Raw genomic sequence first — 20,090 nt, forward strand, 5'->3', positions numbered from 1 at the left:
GAGCGCCTGATTGGGATGATGGCACATCGCTTCGGGTCGTCACCCCCGCCCGCACTACGGGATCTACAAAAGGACGAGTTGCGAGGCAGTTGAGTGTCGTTCCTGCTCACCGCTCCTGTCTGTTCGTTCCTGTCGGCTCATTCTGGGCTCGTGGTCGGCGTTCCTGCACTGCGTTCCTGTCTGCTGGTGGATTTCAGTTCCGGTTCTGGCTCCAGCTCCAGAGCCAGTTTGAGTGTCAGTTCCTGTGTCGTTACTGTGCACCGCTCCTGTCTGCTCATTCCTGTCGGCTCGTCCTGGCCTGGGATTGACAACCCACCCATTCGCCTGCTGGCTCCACCCCTTCAGCACCACCTTGCTGCTGACTCCACCCTTCCGCCCATTGCTCCAGACTGCCTGTCGACTCCACCCCTTCATCACTGCTGTGCCGCTGCCTCCACCCATCCGCCTATTGCTCCGGACTCCGCCTGCCGTCTCCGCCCTTTCATCACCGCCTTGCCGCTGACTCCACCCATCCGCCCATTGCTTAGGACTCCGCTTTCTGACTCCGCCCAAAATCCTTCCTTCACACCTGTTGGGCACGCCATCTCCCTGGATCGACGCTTAGCGGCTCGAAGTGCCACGAAGCGGGAGACAACGCGCCAGCTGTCAGGGAGGTATCACCCAGCGGAGCATGCCCCCAAAACGTATAGGTGGCACGGTCGGGAAATCGTGAAAGGAATTGAGAGACCATTAGCCTCATCTCCTCTCCTCTTTTTCTCTTCATTAACTCCTCTTCATCGGTGTGTGTGTGTGTGTGTGTGTGTGTGTGTGTGTGTGTGTGTGTGTGTGTGTGTGTGTGTGTGTGTGTGTGTGTGTGTGTGTGTGTGTGTGTGTGTGTGTGTGTGTCATGGTGCCTGTCCTCACTTAAGTTAAGATTGTACAAGAATTATATTAGGATAACTCTGCTCTGTGTCTGCATTTGTTAGTTGCTTGCATTATTGCCACATCTTTCACATTTCTTCCTCTTTCTGCTTACAAACAACAATAAACTATATTCACTGTGCCGCATACCTTTCCTCGTCTGCCTGTTAATAAATCCTTTGTAGAAATGTTCCCGGCTCGTTTTTATCATTCTTTCATTGATCCAGCATGGTCCGTATCCTAACCGAGCCGGGACTTTATTCCCAACCAGCCGTTCATTTTAGCCGGTACGTCCTTGGCAGTGTCGCTCGGCTGCATCTGATCCTGTAAAGTGATCTGGATCGGACAAGGCATACCAAGGGCGTGTCACCCGGTAATTAGATCACGTGATTAATTAGGTAACCCAGTTAACCCATAGACATAGGACCCTAGGTCACATGGTTGAGTTATTGGTGTTCACGGTCGGTTAGCGACCCGCCGCATCACAGAATTATCTGTGTGTGACGGCCTGCAATTCCGGGGAGTCTGGCAAGAACCCGAGATAGCTTACCCCCCCCCCCCCCGGTGGTCTTCTCACCCGACCCCAGGCCCGCTACAATACATAGCACAATGTCTCAAAAGATTACGGATGGATATGGATGAAACTTGCTGGACAGGTTGGGTGTATGACAAATACAAATCGATTCAATTTTGGTGAAGATCCGAATCCCGATTCAGATACGAGAATTTTTGAATTTTTAAGTGATTCTTCACCATTGAGAGATGGGCCTAAAATGATATTGCATTGTATCTCAAAAAGTTTAGGACGGATTCGGATGAAACTTGGTGGACATGTTGGGTGTGTGACAAGGACTAATTTATTCGATTTTGGTGAAGATCTGAATCTGGCTTCGCAATGCAGAATTTTTCAGGTGATTCTTCACCATTGAGAGATGGGGCCAAAAACTATACAAAGCATCTTTTCTCTAAAAGTTGTGAATGACATGTGACTAAAACAAGCCGATTAGATTTTGGTTGAGGTCCGGAAGCAGATCCGCCCCATCTGTGGCATACAAAATGTAAACTATTCAGCATGGCAGAGGTATGTTCTCCACGTAGTGCCATTCCGTTTCGCCACATTGTCACGATATGAGTGATTTTTCATTCTGTCTGTTTGCTTTTATGTTTATCACCTGTGGGTCACAATTTTAAACTGATCTTCACGAAACTTCCCCATGTGATTGAATACGTCATAATCAAGAAACCTCTCGTTTTTGAGCTCAAAAGGTTAAAGGTAAACATCGGCCAAAAGTCAACAAATTTATGAAATTTCTAAAATCCTCAATTTTTATCCAATTGACTAGAAATTTGAACAGGATTTGTATATCGTGTTGCTGAATTCAACCACCAATTCTTTTTGAGGTCAACAACTTAGGTGGGATTTCTAAAATCCTCAATTTTCATTCGATTGACTTGAAATTTGAAGAGGATTTGCATATTGCATCAATTATTTGGGAAACCAACTATTTTTGTGATCAAAAGTCAAAGGTTAACTCAACTTCAAAATCATCAATTTTTATCTGAAAAATCATCAATTTTCATTGGATTGACTTGAGGATTAAACAGCAATTGTAAAGTGCATAACTGAATTTGGAAACCAACTATTTTTGAGATCAAAAGGTCAAAGTTCAACTCATGGACAAACTTCTAAAATCATCAATTTTCAGCTGAAAAATCGTCAATTTACATTCTATTACCTTTGAGGTTGAGCAGGATTTGCATCGTCCCTCACTGAATTGGGAAAGCAACTATTATTGAGGTCAAAAGGTCAAACTCCTAAAATCAATTTTCATCCGATTGACTTGAAAAGTTAAGAGCAATTGCATCGTGACCCGCTGAATCGGGTATCAAACGTAATTTGAGGTCAAATCGTCAAAGGCCAAACTTCTAAAGTCATCAATTTTCATATGAAAAATCGTCAATTTTTGATCCGATTAACTTGAATATTTGACAGAAATTGCATGGTACCTCACTGAATTGGGAAAGCAACAATGTTTTAAGGTCAAAAGGTCGAAGGTCCACTCAAGGTCAACTTTTGAAAATCAATTTTCTTCTGAAAAATAATCAATTTTCATCTGATTGACCTGAGCTTTGATTAAGGTCATCAATTTTAATCTTATTGAAATGGACAATTTGATATATTCATGGCAACTTTTATTTGGTGGGTGTGGATTTTGCAAGTATCGTGCTGAGCACGACATGTATGTTGTTTGTTTGTGTGCAGGATATATCAAAATTTATGGATGAAATCTGATGACATTTTGAACAGGTTGGGTGTGTGATAAGAACGAATTGATTATATTTTGATGAAGATCTACATCGAGATCTGGCTACTAGAATATTTTAAGTGATTCTTCACCTTTGAGAGAAAGGTCCTAAAACAATATTAAGCACGATATCTCAAAAAAAATTCAAATTTTTATTGGGTCCGGTATGTTCTACTGGATCAGGCATCAGATAATGGTGGAAATATACACTCTACCAAGTGCCCTTCTCATTATAATTGTTCTCCCCCCCTACTTTTACATGTTTATTCCCATTTTAATTCGTGTTCCACACAATTGCTTTTTCGACCGATGCCAAACTTTCAACAAAGGAGCATCTACCCCTGGATATTTTTTTTAATTATAACGATGATGTCATAGATTATGTGGTATGCCAGCCATGTTGCAAAAATTAAAACCTTTGGACATCTTTTTGAAAAATGCTGAACAGAAAAATTTAAACTTGGCACACGTCAGGAAAGCACTATCGGGAACATTTGATAAGGATGATGTCATCATTGGATGAGTTGAATACTTTTTCAGATCAGTATGAAAATTTTTGATGGTCAACTATGAAGAAACTTGTGAAGATAATACAATTTTTGACATCATCCATGACATGGATTGGCTGCCATATTTTTTTGAAAAAAAACGAATTGATTATATTTTGGTGAAGATCGACATCGAGATCTGGCTACTAGAATATTTTAAGTGATTCTTCACCTTTGAGAGAAAGGTCCCAAAACAATATTTAGCACGATATCTCAAAAAAAAGTAAAATTTTCAAAAATCTACTTCTCCGAAATGGCAAAACAGAATGAGGCAAAACTTTACAGGTATGATCAACTATCCATGAGGAACAAAAAGTTTCATAGCTATCATGTCATCAATGACATGGTTTGAGAGCCATGTTTGATTTTAGCGAAAACCTTTAAAAACCTTCTTCTCTCACACCACCAAACCGAATGACGTGGACTTTAATTTGACTGTGTCATTGACTACCGTTGTGGATATGCGATTGAATGCTAAAATGTCATTGGTCACATCGTCTGATAGCCATATTGGAATGAAGAAAAATCTTTTAAAATCTCTTTGAAACCGCTTAACCTAACGATGCGAAATTTAAAAATTCGAGTCAATTACATTGCTGCACATTGTGTCAAAACAATGACATCATCAGTCATGTGGTTTGGCAGCTATATTGGATAGAAAAACGAACCTTATATGATCAAAACGAAACTTCACAAACATGATTGACTACCCACTTCGAGTCAGGTTTTAAATTTATGATGTCATAGGCCATGTGGTTTTGCAGCCATATTAAGTTAAACAGATCCTTTAAAAATCTTCTCCGAAACCGCCTAACAGATCGATGTGAAAGTAGACATATATACATGAGTAATCGACTAACAATGATAAATAAAGGTTGATAATGAAAACATCATTGGTCACGTGGTCAGGCAGCAAATTTGGATCGAAGTTAAAACCTTGACAAAAAACCTTGTTCTACCAAACCACTGAACCAATCGATGTGAAACTTTGGACATATAATTGAGTACCCATGAGGATAAAAGTTTGATAACTAAAACATCATTGGTTAAGTGGTATCAGAGAAACTGGATTTTGAAGGTGTTCCTTCAATCCAATATGGCTGCCAAACCATGTGACCAAGATGTGATTGTTCTCACATCTTTTTCCATATGGGTAGCAGATAACACACAGTGCCTTCAGAAAGTATTCACACCCCCTCGACTGTTGTCACATATTGTTGTGTCTTCATTAAATTAGCCGGCATTTAAAATAGATTCAATTAAATATTTTTGTCAATGATCAACACAAAATACTTCATAATGACAAAGTGAAAACATATTTTTAGAAATTTTTACAAATTAATTAATAATGAAAAGGTGAAATGTCTTGGGTCAATAAGTATTCAACCCACTGAGTCAATACTTTATAGAATCACCGTTGGCAGCGATTACAACCTGGAGTCTTCTTGGGTATATCTGTATCAGATTTGAACATCTAGATTTGGGGATTTTCTCCCATTCATTCTTGCAGATTTGCTTATTCTCTGTCAAGTTGGATGGGGAGTGCTGGTGAACAGCAATCTTCAAGTCTTTCAACAGATTCTCAATGGAATTCAAGTTTGATCTTTGGCTGGGCCACTCAAGGACTTTCATATTCTTGTGCTGAAACCATTCCAGTGTTGCTTTGGCTGTATGATTGAGGTCATTGTCCTGTTGGAATCTAAATGTTTGCCACAGTTTCAGGTCTTTTGCACTCTAAAGCAGGTTCTCAAGGATTTGCCTGTATTTGGCTCCATTCATTGATCCCTCTATCCTTACAAGTCTCCATTTCCATGCCCCTGAAAAGTATCCCCATAGCATGATGCTGCCACCACCACGCTTCATGGTAGGGATGGTGTTAGATGAGTGATGAGCTGTGCTCAGTTTCCGCCAGACATAGCACTTTGTATTAAGGCCAAAGAGTTCAATTGTCATCTCATCAGACGATAGACTATTTTGCCTCATGCTCTCAGAGACTTTCATGTGCCTTTTTGAAAACTCCACGCATGCTGTTGTGTCTTTTTCTCAGGAGTGGCTAACGTCTGGCCACTCTCCCATAAAGCCGAGATTTGTAAAGTGTTGCAGAGACTGTTGCCTTTCAGGCAGGTTCTCCCATCTCAGCCAAGGAACTCTGTAGTTCTGTCAGAGGGGTCATTGGGTTGTTGGTCACCTCCCTGACCAAGGTCCTTCTTGCCCAGTTTTTTAGTTTGGTCGGACAGCCAGCTCGAGGAAGAGTCTCGGTAGTTCCATATTCCATCTTTCCAAGGATGGAGCTCACTGTGCTCTTGGGAACTTTCAACACTAGAAATGTTTATACACTGCCCCATATCTATGCCTCTTCACAATTCTATCTCAGAGTTCTATGGACAGTTCCTTGGACTTTATGGTGGAGTTTCTGCTGGTATGCACTGTCAACTGTGGGACCTTATATAGAATGATGTGTTTCTTTCTTCATCATGTCCAATCAATTGAATTGGCCAGAGGTGGATTCAAATCAAGTTGCATACACATATCAATGATGATCAAAAGAAATTGGATGCACCCGAGCTTAATTTGGAGTGTCATAGCAAAGGGGTTGAATATTTATTGATGCAAGACATTTCAGCTTTTCATTTTGTTTAATTTGTAATTAATTCTAAAAACAAGTTTTCACTATGTCATTTTGCAGTATTTTGTGTAGATCGGTAACAAAAAAATTTAATTTAATCTATTTTAAATTCAGGCTGCCACACAATAAAATATGACAAAAGTTGATGGTTCTGAATACTTCCTGAAAGCACCGTATCTCAAGTTTTGCTTCAATTGGTGGAGTGGTTCCAGAGAAAAACATTTTAAAATGTTTTCCTTCGATCCAATATGGCTGCCAACCTGCGTGAGCTATGACGTCATACTTTTCAAACTTTACTCATCGTAGTTCACATTTTGGGAGGCGCCCAAGTAGAAATCATTGCTCACAATTGTAAGTGACAGTTCTTGGGACGGCCCAGCCATGAAAAATAAAGTTTGATTAAAATGGTGAAATAGAACAGCATTCTAATCGCAATTGGTGATGTGGGATGGCATTGTCATTGGCACGGGTGTCATTCACTATCCAGCACAACTACTCACAGTTATAAGTGGACACTCCAGTTCAAATTGTAAATATGAGACTTCCCAAGATGTCTTCGACTTACCAGAAAACCACCATGGTGGATGCAAAATTTTCTTCCGAACCATTGTGGGTGGAGTCAAGCCAGCTCTCCAGCCAATGGGTTTGAAGGTTTCTTGGCATGCAGCTTCATTACATTTTTAATATACAAGCTATCATCATTTCAAATGTACCCTGTGCATTGACAATCCCCAGATATGACCTTTATTTCAGTGTTTAGCATGAAGGTTTGGGTGAAATACGCCCATCAATGAACCTTTGGGCATTTCACGGACTCATATCACTGGGAATTTTGCAGGACAGGCTGCAAGATATCAAATTTTTGGACGATTCGATCAGAACTTTATCCAAATTTTTTGTCGTGCTGTGTGTGGTACACCCCTTTCTCGAAGGAACGTTTCCAAGTATTTTTGGCTTCTTTAACAGCTTTGTGAACTTTATCATGTTAAAATCCATATCTGCATGCTTCATAAAATCCAGGCCACCCAATGAACCTTGATACTTGCGGTTTCTGCACATTAGCACCAAGCCATCTTCGGTGGATTATGTCATTTTGAAAGTCTTGTATTGATGTCGTAGTTTAGACCTCATTTGGAGTGGCAAGTGCATTTTCTGCTCGAGTGCGTCATGCAGCCAAACTGCCTCAAGCGTCGTCATTTGAGGAGATAATGTTTTGGAATGTTCAGTCTCTCAAGCCCCTGCCACACCTTTACGATTTAGCCAGCGTATGGCAACGCATCAAAATTGATCTAAAACTCTGGCATATGCTGAACTATAGATGTTTTTTTCAGTTTTGGGCGTATATTAACGAGTTGGACGTATGCATAATGTATTAGTAACGTACACAGAACGTTTCGATAACTTATACCAATGAATGCTTAGCATGTTGTCGGCGTTCACAACTTATGCCCAACGATAGTCTAACTTATGCATAGCGCGCGGCAGCGTATCGCCGAAGATCACGTGGCGTAGCCTATTAAAAGGCTGCCGCTCGACGATTCAAATCATAACCGCACTAGACATCGAAGTGTCAACATCACCATCATGCCAAAGGAAAAAAAAATAAAAAAAAACCATGGAGTCTGGAACACTGACGGGTTCCTCCTGTGAACCCCATTTTTATATACCAATTCCCCTAAACGCTGCCAATTCGCCATTATACGGTAGCTGTAAGTTAGAAACACGTTCAGTAAGTTCTGTGGTCGTCCGGAAGACGTCAAATACGTCTACATACGTCAATATGCATTGGAGATACGTTACACAAAGGTCCAAAGCACGTTACTCATAGGTTAGAAATAAGTTTCGGGCATGCTAGACATTACCTCGACGTGTTTCAACTTATGAGTAACTTACAAGTAACGTGTGTCGACATGTGTCAACGATTGCATAACGTGCCTACAACTTATGGCCAGCGTATGCGGAATGTGTGAGTCATACGCTGGCAAACGTCGGAAAATTTTGAGCATGCACAAAATTTGTCGACGAGCTCGGCGTACTACGACGTATACCAGCGTGCTTCAGCGTGCTCTTTACGTATACAAAACTTACCCATAACGTATTTGACGTGTGCCAGCGTATTCGCCAAATTTTTCATACGTCGGCATACGCTGACTAAAACGTCAAGGTGTGACAGCCCCTTCACAAGCTGCAGTTGCAGTCGTGGTTAAAGTGGATGATGTGAGCGTCGTGCAAACTGCAATATATTAGCAAAATGAAAGTATGTCATATATTTGATTGCATTTTTTTTTTTTTAGGTAAAAAAATGAGAACGATTTTTGTCAAAATTTCATGAACAATATCTGCATCGGAAAAATGACAAACAATCTCCTCTAAAAATTTATATCAGTAGTATTCATATCTTCAAATGTGAAACTGCAGAAATAAAATGAAAATATGTCTTTAAATCATAATTGATCAGAAATAAAATGGGTGTTTCACTTTGTGTTTTGCTTTCAATAAATATTTGCATGTTATCAAATTTCAGATTCTTCAGAATGCTTCCGGTGTCCAAAAGATCAATGGCCTACTGAAGAAAAAAGTGCCTGTGTGAACATACCAATGGAATTTCTTTCCTTTTCTGATCCATTGACACTCTCATTGCTTGGATTTTCTTTGTTTGGAAATATAATGACACTAATGGTTTTGAGCCTGCTGATAAGCTTCTGGAAACGATTGACTATGAAGTCTGCAAACTTTGCAGTTCATTGCATCATGCTTGTAGCTATCATGGGATGCTTTGGGAGTAGTGTGACCTTTGTTGGACAACCCACAGACCTGCTGTGCCAATTACGCCATCCTCTCACTTTGTTCATCTTGACCTTCACCATTGTCTGTTTGATTGTTATAGCAGCTCAATTGATCATTTCCAAACATGCCATCTTACAAATATCAAGTCTCTGTTCTTCCGGCACAATTTTCCCAAAGCCACTGATACTTGGAACACTTTGTGTATCTCCACAATTTACTTTCTGTCTAATTTGGGCTTTAATGGGGAAACCTCGACCTGTTTTGAATATAGAAGCTCGTGTGGATGCCATAGTTCTGGAGTGTGGTGGAGCATCTTTAATCTGGGATATCTGTGCTCTTGTTTACTTCGGAATTTTAATCTTATTTTGTTTATTTGTAGTCTTCCTTGTCCACGAGGAAATATCGACTCAACAAGATATTAAATTCATCAGGTTCAGCATCCTTTTTTGCCTCATGGTACTTTTGGCATTTGTCCCTGCCTACAGCAGCACTAAAGGCAAGTTCGCTGTTACAACAGAGATCTTTGCTATAATTGCCATTGCGTATGGCTTTCTGGGATGTATTTTTTTTCCGAAATGTTATGTCATGTTTATGAAATGATAACTATATCATGTGGATGATATTTCATGCTTGTGGACGTTTTCTCCTTGATCATGTTGTAGCGTATTCATTTTAACATGGCATAGCTTCACCACCTTGTCATTAATAAAGAATAAAGGATGAGCACCTCCTTGTGTGTCCAACTCCTCCTCACCATGTTTTTTTTTAAATTAATGATCCATATTAAACCATGCCCTTTCATGTTTGCCTTGTGTTCTCCTGTAACATCGACTTCAATGACAGTGAAAGTCTCCAAAATAACCATCATGTCTTCACAACAATAAGAAAATATATCACACTGAAGAGCGCAGTTGTGCAGCCTGAATTTGTTTTTCTGCAGGCTGAGCTGTATTTCCATTCCAACATATCTTCCCAATAGTAGAACCTATTTTCTATGGTTGTACTTCTACCTCAATGTTGGCACCCAAACACCAGACAGCCTGTTTACATATATTATGCTTCTTCTCCACAAGAAAGATGTCGTGGTGAGGGTTGAAGGGGGAGCAAAGAAAAAAAAAGATGTTCTCATGGATACCCAAGAGAGGGAGACAAACCTCATCCTTCAAATAAGCAGGCCACAATCTCTGCCCTCTCTTCAGATCTTCACAAAAATCACAACCTGGTCAAACACTTGTGCATTCGTATGTGGCACAAAGCTGTGATGTCACATCATTGGCCAATGGCTGAGTGTGTGGCTGTGCCACTGATGCAATGCCCTCTGCTGGTCAGGGCAGAAATTTGGACTGATGCTCTGGTGCTGCGAGCTGTGAGATCTTTAACCTCCACTGTTCGACACCACATGATCTTCAACTCCACAAACAAATGCTTGTCGACGAGATTCCCGTTTAATGTCCATCCGATGGATAGCCCACACATGAGAAAGAAAATGCTGATTTTGGGACCCTGCCACTTCCCCATCGACCTCAATGTTAAATAGGAGAATAAACTATTTTACCATGCCAATAAAAAGGAGTGAATATATTCTCACGAGCATCGACCTCCTCATCCTCCTTCTTCTTCTCCCCCACCTCTTTCTCTTCTCCTGCACTAGGTTCTTCTAAAATTCTGAGATGCTACCATTCTCCAAATGACTTCAATGTTAAACCATAGAAAAAAACATTTGAGCATGTCATTGAAGAGAATTTTCATAACACATCGTAGATGCTTTAGTATCCGACATATTTTATCAATATATTTTAGACATCCCACTAATTAAAATACATTTGGCCAACCTTGTGATTAAAGTCAACATGTCAAAAGTCCAAGCATTTTTTTGGAGAGAGTGAAAGCATGTCATACAATGCTCATCAACCAACTTTGCACCGAATCTGATGACATATTCATATAACCTTAACAACCACAGAACAATATTGTTTTTCAATTCATAGGTACATTTATATTTGAAGTCAGCTTAATGTGTAAAACAGAATATCTTCACCATCTTGTATTAAATATGAGAAACATCCACGTATCTATGAAAATAGGGGTAATGCAGCTGGGCGCTCACCATGTAGAATGATACTGAGGAGGAAGTGAAAGTGTGACGGAATCAGCAAAATGTACCAATGAATCAATGAATTAATGTTGTAGCAAATACCTACTTTGGGGGGAAAGCCCCCTCCACGAGAAGGCCACTCAGACCCTGATTTTTTAAAATGCATGAACCAACTTTTGTACATCATGGGTGATGAAGGTTGTGGTCAAGCTTCATCGCAATTGTGTGTGTAGTTTGCTGAGAAGAAAGCAAATGCCTATTTTGGGGGGAAACACACGAAAGACCCATTTAGGGCCCGATTTATTTTTTTTATGTCATGAACGAACTTTGGTACATAAACGGTGATGAAGGTTGTGGTCAAGCTTCATCGAAATTGAGTGTGTAGTTTCAGAGAAAGTGCAAGTGTTTACGGACAGATGGACAGATGATGCCCAATCACATAAGCTCCACAGAACTAGTCTGTTCCAGGTGAGATAACAAGAATGTCAGTGTGTCAGTCAGTCAGTGAATGTGTGTGTGTCTCCTCCATAACTCCAAAACCATGAAATGTAGCGATCTGTAACTTTGCAAGTATACCAAGAGAACTCCAAGGGAGTGCCTGAATGACAACTGGGTATTTCGTTAATTAAAACATCCATTTTAAAGATAATTAACGGCGTCATTTAATTATCCTTTATCAAGGTTCATCCTTGTTCACCTCGCTATCCCTCGTTCGGGACTGATTCCTCCCCCTCCCATACAAATGAATGGGGAAAGCTTTCTGACTCAAGGCCCATCAGGTCAAAATAGGAGAATAGATTTTCTCCCCCCCCCCCATGACTCTGACTCTTGGTCCATGGGCTCAAAAGAAGAGATCGATCGCTGCCCCATTTAGCACATATTAAACTGAGACTGACTTATTTCCTTTCATATTTTCATTCCACTCAAGGAGTGATCCAATAAATATTTGTCCATGTTCTATTCGAGGTAATAAATTAATTTTCCGATTACATTCATCACCATCGAGGATATTCACAAATATTATTTTAGAACTTAGTTTTTGGTTTATATGTCTTTGTTGAGCAGAAATAAAATGATAAACTTCTCTCAATGTTCTTCTTTGACCACCTCCTGATCCACATATCATTTTGAGATTGTAGTAAATTGTTTTTCCATTGTTCAATTGATAACCATCAAAGTTTTCAGTCCATTCAAGGATATTTATTTTTTACTTTACCTCCTCCAACTTATTTGTAATTAAATTTATCTGCTTATTTGTTTTATTTACTTTTACCCCAGTTATTTTTTCAATGAGACTTATTTGATATTTCTCACATTCGTTATGTTTCGCATTTAAATACGAAGGCTGATTACATCTCCACTCTTTGGTTTGGTTATTGCTTGGTTCTATCATTCATAAATCAGTAAAAAGACGCCCTTAACACTTATACTTATAACCATAAGGGATACTCTCGATTCCATTCTCTAAAATATATATTTTATCATGAAAAGCTCCTAATGCTTTCTTATTTATCTCTTCTGTATATAATTGATGTTTATAACTTCTTATTGCATTCATTTTTCTGTACTCTTCCTTCTTTAACGTCAAACAGTTGTAATAATGTTTAAAGTTTATTGTTTCCTTGATTATATTTTTCTTTATTCCCTTTAGCTTCTTATCACATCTTTCAATGTTATTATTATCAATATACGTAAAAGCAAAAGACTTTGATCTCAAACCCACAAATTCACTTATGACCTTTCCACCCAACTCTTCCTTAAACTTCCCAATAACCTTTTTATTCTTTAATGAAAACAACATACTATCAGACTTATAATTACTTGTATCATACATATCAATATTATCGATCATATCCTCATATAAATCACTTGTCTTAATTTTTAATATAAAACTATCTGTATCCATATATAACAATGACACATTATCCTTATACTTTAATTTTAAATTATGATCATAATAGTCATACATTAACGACTTTGACAAGTCAAGAATTGATGTTCCCATATAAATCGGTTTATCCATTTCAATACTCTCTTTTTTCAAATGAATAGCACGGAAATGGTAACAATTGATGGAAATACCCGAGTATTTCAATGGAAATTTGTGAAACTAATGTGTCATATTTGTGAAAAACATTTAATTTATTGCTTGACGGAAAAAAACGAAGAAACGCGCCCCTCATGTATGAACGAATGAAAGACGTCACTTCCGCCCACCATCACATTTCGCGCCGAAAGACGGCACTTCCGCCCACCATCGCATTTCGCGCCGATCGCTAAATGCTGAAAGCTAAGTTCCTCTGATGCTATCATTCTTTTGCGGTCCCCTGCCACGCTGTATCAAACGATTTCATTCCTTTTCTTATATATAAAGGTGCTTATCACAATAATAACAGGATTTTTACATTTCAAATTATAAATTCGCTTTTTAATTGTTTTTCAACTGAAAAAGCATAAATTGCTTATTTAAACATTCGTGTACTCATTTGCTTCACCACACGTGCTGTATCGAAGGATTTCACTTGATATAATCAGGAAGATATTTGTTATTTGCTTTAGCATATCTCTTGCAACTTACTTGAGATATTCCTCCTCTTTGAGCCTTCTCTATCATTAAAAGCATATCTATATCACTGATTAATTCCAAATTTTGTTTTGTCATTTTTAACATGGAACTCCAAGACAAGCCTGGGGCTGTGTAATAGTGAACGGGGTCTAATCCATAAGACTTTTTATTATGACAGACTGTTCTAAAAGTTTCAAACACATCAACCAATAACAATACATCAGTTTTAAGATACAAATCATGATATTCTCCGAGATTCTTTCTATTAAACTTCTCCCAAACCTTTTTAGCTTGTGTATAATCTCTATCGGAAATATGAGTTTTATTCAACTTTCCATAGAAACTGTCCCTTGAAGGAAGGTGCGTTTCTTTAAACTTCTTAAATGAATCCATATAGTCATACGGATATATCCCCTTTTGTGATAAGAGATCGATCTCTTCTTGATTTGAGAAATGTGATTTAAGACGAGGGAAGTTTTTAATATTTGAGACTAACTTAGATAATGGACTTCACATAAACTTGTATGTGTCAAAAAATCTGATATGGGTTCTGGGGGATGTATGAATTGTTTTTGTGAATGAGATGTATTTTTGATCTGTGTTAGGAATGGCAGAAATATCTCCAGATGTCTTTGAAAGTTCATTTATAAATAGATGTGTGTCATCGTGAGCGTTGTTGTGAAGAAAGACAGGAATAAAATTTGGAGGCTTGTAATTAAGATTACAATGGGAATGAGCTGGACCTCTATATTTACCAGTAAGATGACAGTGATCCCTAACCTTGACCTCTCCCTCAATTTTCTCCTCACAAATATGACAAATACTGTTCTTTCTAAATTCCTTTTTCTCTCCCTTTGTTAATGACAAAGGTTTATAGGTTTTCACCATTATTTCTCTTAGTCTTATACAGTCTTTTTCCAATCGTCTTACAAACTCCTCTGAGGCATCTTCTCCTCTGTAAAGTTCCAACTTGTATTCATCACCAACAGCTGATTTGATATAATAACAGAAACCACAAGTAGTATGTTTTTGATATTTATTTGGATTTGGAGAAACAGTATCTATCTTTTCAAGGATACTTTCAAAATCAGCATATATCACAAACGGATGTTTTATAGATTTGTTAAAATCGTTGAATGATATGTTTGAATCTGCTTTTGGTAAATTGATTTCGGTTGATTTGTGATTACGACAATATTTCGAATGTTGATTTCATCGTTCTTTTGTGTGAAAGGAGTTGAGACATCTCTTACAAGGATACGTTTTTACATTTTCTCTTATATAGTTTTGATTTGGTTAATCTTGAGAAATTTTTGATGAAAGCATAATGTGATTTTTCCTTTGAAGCAAAGTAGAGAAGGTCAATGGGGTTTTCATCATTTTTATAGTTGTTTGAAATTTTTAATATCTGACCTTTGTTTGTATCCGTTAATCCGTATACATTAAAAGAAAGATTATTAATTTTCTCAAATTTAGGAATATCTCTCAATGACATTGGAAACTTTAAATCTTTAACATTAATGTATTCTCGTATGTCTTATAATGTTCAACCGTTTCAGGATTCCATTGTGGAGGATGTAAGTGAGCAAGAACAGACCATAGAAAACATTTATTATCTTTGTTTTGAATATTAACATCCGCTTTCTTAAGTTTTATCTCTTTTGGTAAATAAATACAAGAAGAAGCTTGAAGAGGATCGGATTTTAAGATGTGTATATCTAAAAAGATTATTTTTGTAATAGTAAATCCACTACCAACTACAGTGTTATCAACATCTTGTTCTTGTCTCTGGAGATCATCGTAAACATCACATCTTACAAAATCTTGAAATGATGACATAAAGTGAGGGTTATACAAGGTGATATAAGGTTGGTTTTTATAAGGCTCTGGGTATGAAGGAAGAGTAGTACATGAATAATTCAAAAGGGAATGTGGGAAGGGAAGAGTATTGATGATGGGGGATTTTAACTTGCCAGGAATAGATTGGGTCGAAGAAAAGAGAAAGGGCAGAGCAGATGAGGATTTCCTTGTTTTACTCCAGGATTGCTTTTTAACACAGTTTGTAGATAAGCCCACTCGGTGGAGTGCAGTGTTAGACCCCCTTTCAATAACGATCCCAAGATGGTGGAGGAGGTGGAGGTTGGGCAGCATTTCAGAGCATGTGACCACAACTTTGTGTGTGAAAGATTATATTAAGTTTTAGAGTTCACGATAGTAGGGAAAGGCTGGTATATTTCAGGAAGGCAAATTTTGAGGGTATGAGAGAATTGGATGATATCGATTGGGAGATTCCAACAACAGGACAATCAGCATCAGAGAAATGGGAAACCTTTAGGGACCAAATGTGTAGAGTGCAGAGTAAGTACATTCCAATGAGGTGTAAAACCAGAAGTAGAAAGAGGCCAGGGTGGTTGAGCAGTGAGATAAGGAATACTATTAAGGAGAAGCAGAAGGCATTTATTCGGTTTAAAATAACAGGACTGGAGTGAGCTTTATATCACTGTTGGAGTAAACAGAGGCAAGTTAAGAAAATAACTTGGCAAGCCAAAAGAGAGTATGAGAAGGACATGGCAAAGAATATTAAACATAATACCAAGTTATTCTTGAAGTACATCAGGGAAAAAAACAGGTTAGGACCAGTGTGGGCCCATTGAAGAATAGCAGCAAGAGAGTAGTTCGTGATTAAAGTGAGATGGCAGGCTTATTAAACAGGTATTTTTTCTTCAACTTTTACACAAGAACAGTCAGGAGAATTGCCAATAGCTGAGAGTATCTATCAAGGAGGTGAGGAAGGACTTTTGCAGAAGATCCAGTTTGAAGTGGAGGAAGTAAAGGAACAGCTACGTAATGTAAGAGAAGATAAAGGCTCCGGGTCCAGATAATATGCACCCGAGAGTCTTGGTGGAGGTGGCTGAGCAGGTAAGCGAGATGTTAAAGGATATTTTCAAGATTTCCCTGGAGTCAGGATAGGTACCTGAGGATTGAAGAGTATCAAATCTAACCCCATTATTTAAGAAAGGATCCAGAGAAGAATTGGAAAACGATATTCCTGTTAGTTTGACTTCAGTGGTGAGGAAAGTGTTGTAGACATTAATTAAGGACCAGATGAGGAACCATTTTAACAAATACAAACGAAATAAAGGGAGTCAGCATGGGTTTACCAAATGTAGTTCCTGTTTAACAAATATTTTAGAGTTCTATGAAGCAGTGTCTGATTGGGTGGATGAGGGAAAAGCAGTGGACATAGTATATCTCGAACTTAAGAAGGCATTTGATAAGGTACCACATCGGAGGTTGTTAGCCAAAGTGAGGGCTTGTGGAGTGGCTGGTCAGATAGCTAATTGGATTGCAAACTGGCTTAAGGCCCGGTCACACCTTGACGTTTTAGCAGGCGATGGCAACGTATTAAAATGTATGTAAAACGCTGGCTTACGTTGAACTTTTGATGTTTTTTTTTAAAGATTTGGACGTATTCATAGCGACTTGGTCTTCTGTATAACGCATTGGTAACGGACACAGAACGTTTCGTTGTGTTATGGATAACTTATACCAATGAATGCTGAACCTGTTGTCTGCCTACACAACCGATGCCCAACGATAGTCTAACTTAGGCATAGCGCGTTGCACGCATCGCCGACAATGTCGTGACGTAGCCTATTAAAAGGCTGACGCACAACGATTCAAATCATAACTGCCGTAGAAATGGAAGTGACAACATCGCGGTCACACCTTGGCGATCTTGCCAGCGTATGCCGACCGAAGAAAAATGTGTCTAAAACGTTGGGGCACGTCAAATACGGTACGAGTAAGTTTGGTATATGTGAGTAGAACGCTAAAGTACGCTATCATACGTCGTAGTAAGTAGAGTACGTCAAGAAATTTTGAACATGTTCAAAATTTTTGGACGTACTCGGCGTATGAGACACGTTCCGCATGCGATGGGGATAAGTTTTACACACGATATGTGGACGCTTACACACGTCCACAAAGGCTACTTATAAGCTACTCATAAGTCGAAACACGTCGCGGTAATGTCTTTTTTACGCGAAACTTATTTCTAACTTATGTTTGACGTGCTTTGAACCAATTCTTTACGTAGTCCCAACACACATCGACGTGTGTAGACGTATTCCAATGACGTCCTCCGGTCGACAAAAAAAAATAAATGAACGTGTTTCTAGCTTACAACTGCCATATAAAGACGTGTTCCCAGCGGTTTTGGGAATTGGTATATAAAAATGCTGCTCATAAAAGGGGAACCCAACAGTGTTTGAGTCCTTTTTGAGTCGATGTCCATGTCAGCAGTAACAGTATCAGTATCAGTATCAGTATTAGTAGTAGTTTGTTCATGTTGGCAGTAGTAGGTGAGTGTGAGGGGGAAGGTGTGGGTTATGATGGATCATCCTTGCGTCCGCGTGTCCACGGGTAGGAGACATCTTTTCACCATTGTTCGAAGTTCTTCGCAGCTATTTTTTTATGGGGCTTTTTCAACAATGAGCTATAGCTTGTTTTTACGACTTAGGTCTATTCATAACGGGTTGGACAAATGCACAATGAACTAATAATGTGCATAGAGCGCTTTGATTACTTATAGATACGATATACCAACGAATAATTATCGTGAAGCCGGCGTTCACAAACTATGCCCAACGATAGCCTAACTTATCCATATCGTGCGGCAGTTTATCTTTGCCGGTGACGTAGGGTTTGCTATTCATAGGCTGCCACTCAACAATTTAAATGGCTGCATCTCCACTATTGAAAGTAGACGCTTGCGCTCAACAATTGGATTTTTTTTACACTCAACGACTTTTAAACGGTACCACTCAGCTATTTTCATTGTTTTCAATGAACGATTTAAATTGCTGTCACTCGCCTTTGTTTTTTGACGCTGGCGCTCGGAAATTTTAATCGTGTCTATTGAACGTGCTAAATCGCTCAAACCCCACTCTTGAAAGTAGACGCTTGCGCTCAACAATTCGATTTTTTTTACACTCAACGACTTTTAAACGGTACCACTCAGCTATTTTCATTGTTTACAATGAACGATTTAAATTGCTGTCACTCGCCTTTGTTTTTTGACGCTGGGGTTTTGAAATTTGAAGCGTTTCTTCTGAACGTGTTAAAACGCTCAAACTTGACTATTTTAAATAGACGCTGCCGATGGACAATTGGAATCATAGCCAAGCTAGACATCGAAGTGTGAACATCCTCATCATGCCGAAGAAAAGTTTGAAGAATGCTGCAAATAAGTATCCTGGCCGTGGCCGTGAACGCTGACGCAAGAACGATCCATTATACCGACATCTTTCAGCCTATGAGTAACTTAAAAGTAACGTCTGTCGATGTGTGGCAACAATCGCGTAACGTGCCAACAACACGTTTATCATAGGTTAGAAATAAGTTTCGGGTACGTTAAACATTACCTCGGTGTGTCTCAACTTATGATTAACTTACAAGTAGCATGTGTTGACGTCTGTCAACGATCGCAGACCGTGCATACAACTTGTGGCCAGCGTAGCGGAACGTGTGAGTCATACGCCGGCATACGTTGTGAAATTTCAAGCATGAAAAAATTTGAGGACAACCAAAAAGTACAACGTCTAAAGCCAGCATACTACGACGTATGGCAGTGTTTCAGCGTGCTCTCAATGTTATCAAAACTTACCCATAACGTATTCAACGTGTGCCAGCGTTTTAGAAAAAAAATTCAAAAATCGGCATACGTTGGCTAAAACGTCAAGGTGGGACCGGGCCTTTAGTGGTAGGAAGCAAAGAGTGGCTGTGAGTGGGAGGATGTATTGCTGGGAGGATGTAAGTAGCGGGGTACCTCAGGGATCAGAACTCGGACCATTACCATTCATTATTTACATCAACGATTGGGATAATGGGGTAAAGAAGTCAGCTTTCCAAATTTGCAGATGACACAAAGCTTGGGGGTATGGTGGATAGCAGAGGGGTGGTGATCAGATTCAGGAAAGTATTGATACTTTCATACATTGGACAAAAGATTGGCAGATGGAATTTAACCTGAGCAAGTGTTAGGTCTTGGGGATGGAAAAAAACAATGAAATTAGAGATTACAGCATGCAAGGGGTAATTTTGAAGCGTCTCACACAGGAGGATCTGGGGGTGGTAATAGATTCAGGAGGGAAACAGGCAGCACAATTCCAGGCAGCTGCAGGTAAACAAACAGGGTTTTATGTTGTATTCAGAGTGGGATCATTTTCAAATCGAAAGAGGTGGTGTTAACATTGTACAG

General features: G+C 39.1%; 2 protein-coding genes across 11 annotated transcripts in view; one reads left to right on the forward strand and one right to left on the reverse strand.

The window, feature by feature from the left end:
* The window catches only part of LOC147025038 (extracellular calcium-sensing receptor-like), a 208,286-nt gene extending 198,400 nt beyond the window's left edge, over nt 1-9,886 (forward strand). For both annotated transcript variants that reach the window (XM_085885586.1, XM_085885585.1), the window contains one exon: nt 8,905-9,886. In XM_085885586.1, the coding sequence (XP_085741712.1) occupies nt 8,905-9,767 (863 nt within the window). In that variant the 3' untranslated portion in view covers nt 9,768-9,886. The remainder of the gene's footprint in view (nt 1-8,904) is intronic.
* Nucleotides 1-20,090, reverse strand: part of LOC147025040 (uncharacterized) — a 64,190-nt gene that overhangs the window by 3,425 nt on the left and 40,675 nt on the right. The gene's annotated exons all lie outside the window — the stretch shown is intronic.

This window comes from Eptatretus burgeri, chromosome 6 (assembly GCF_056783735.1).
Source record: "Eptatretus burgeri isolate ZD-2024b chromosome 6, Ebu_testis_v1, whole genome shotgun sequence".
In the NCBI taxonomy this organism is placed as follows: Eukaryota; Metazoa; Chordata; class Myxini; order Myxiniformes; family Myxinidae; genus Eptatretus; species Eptatretus burgeri.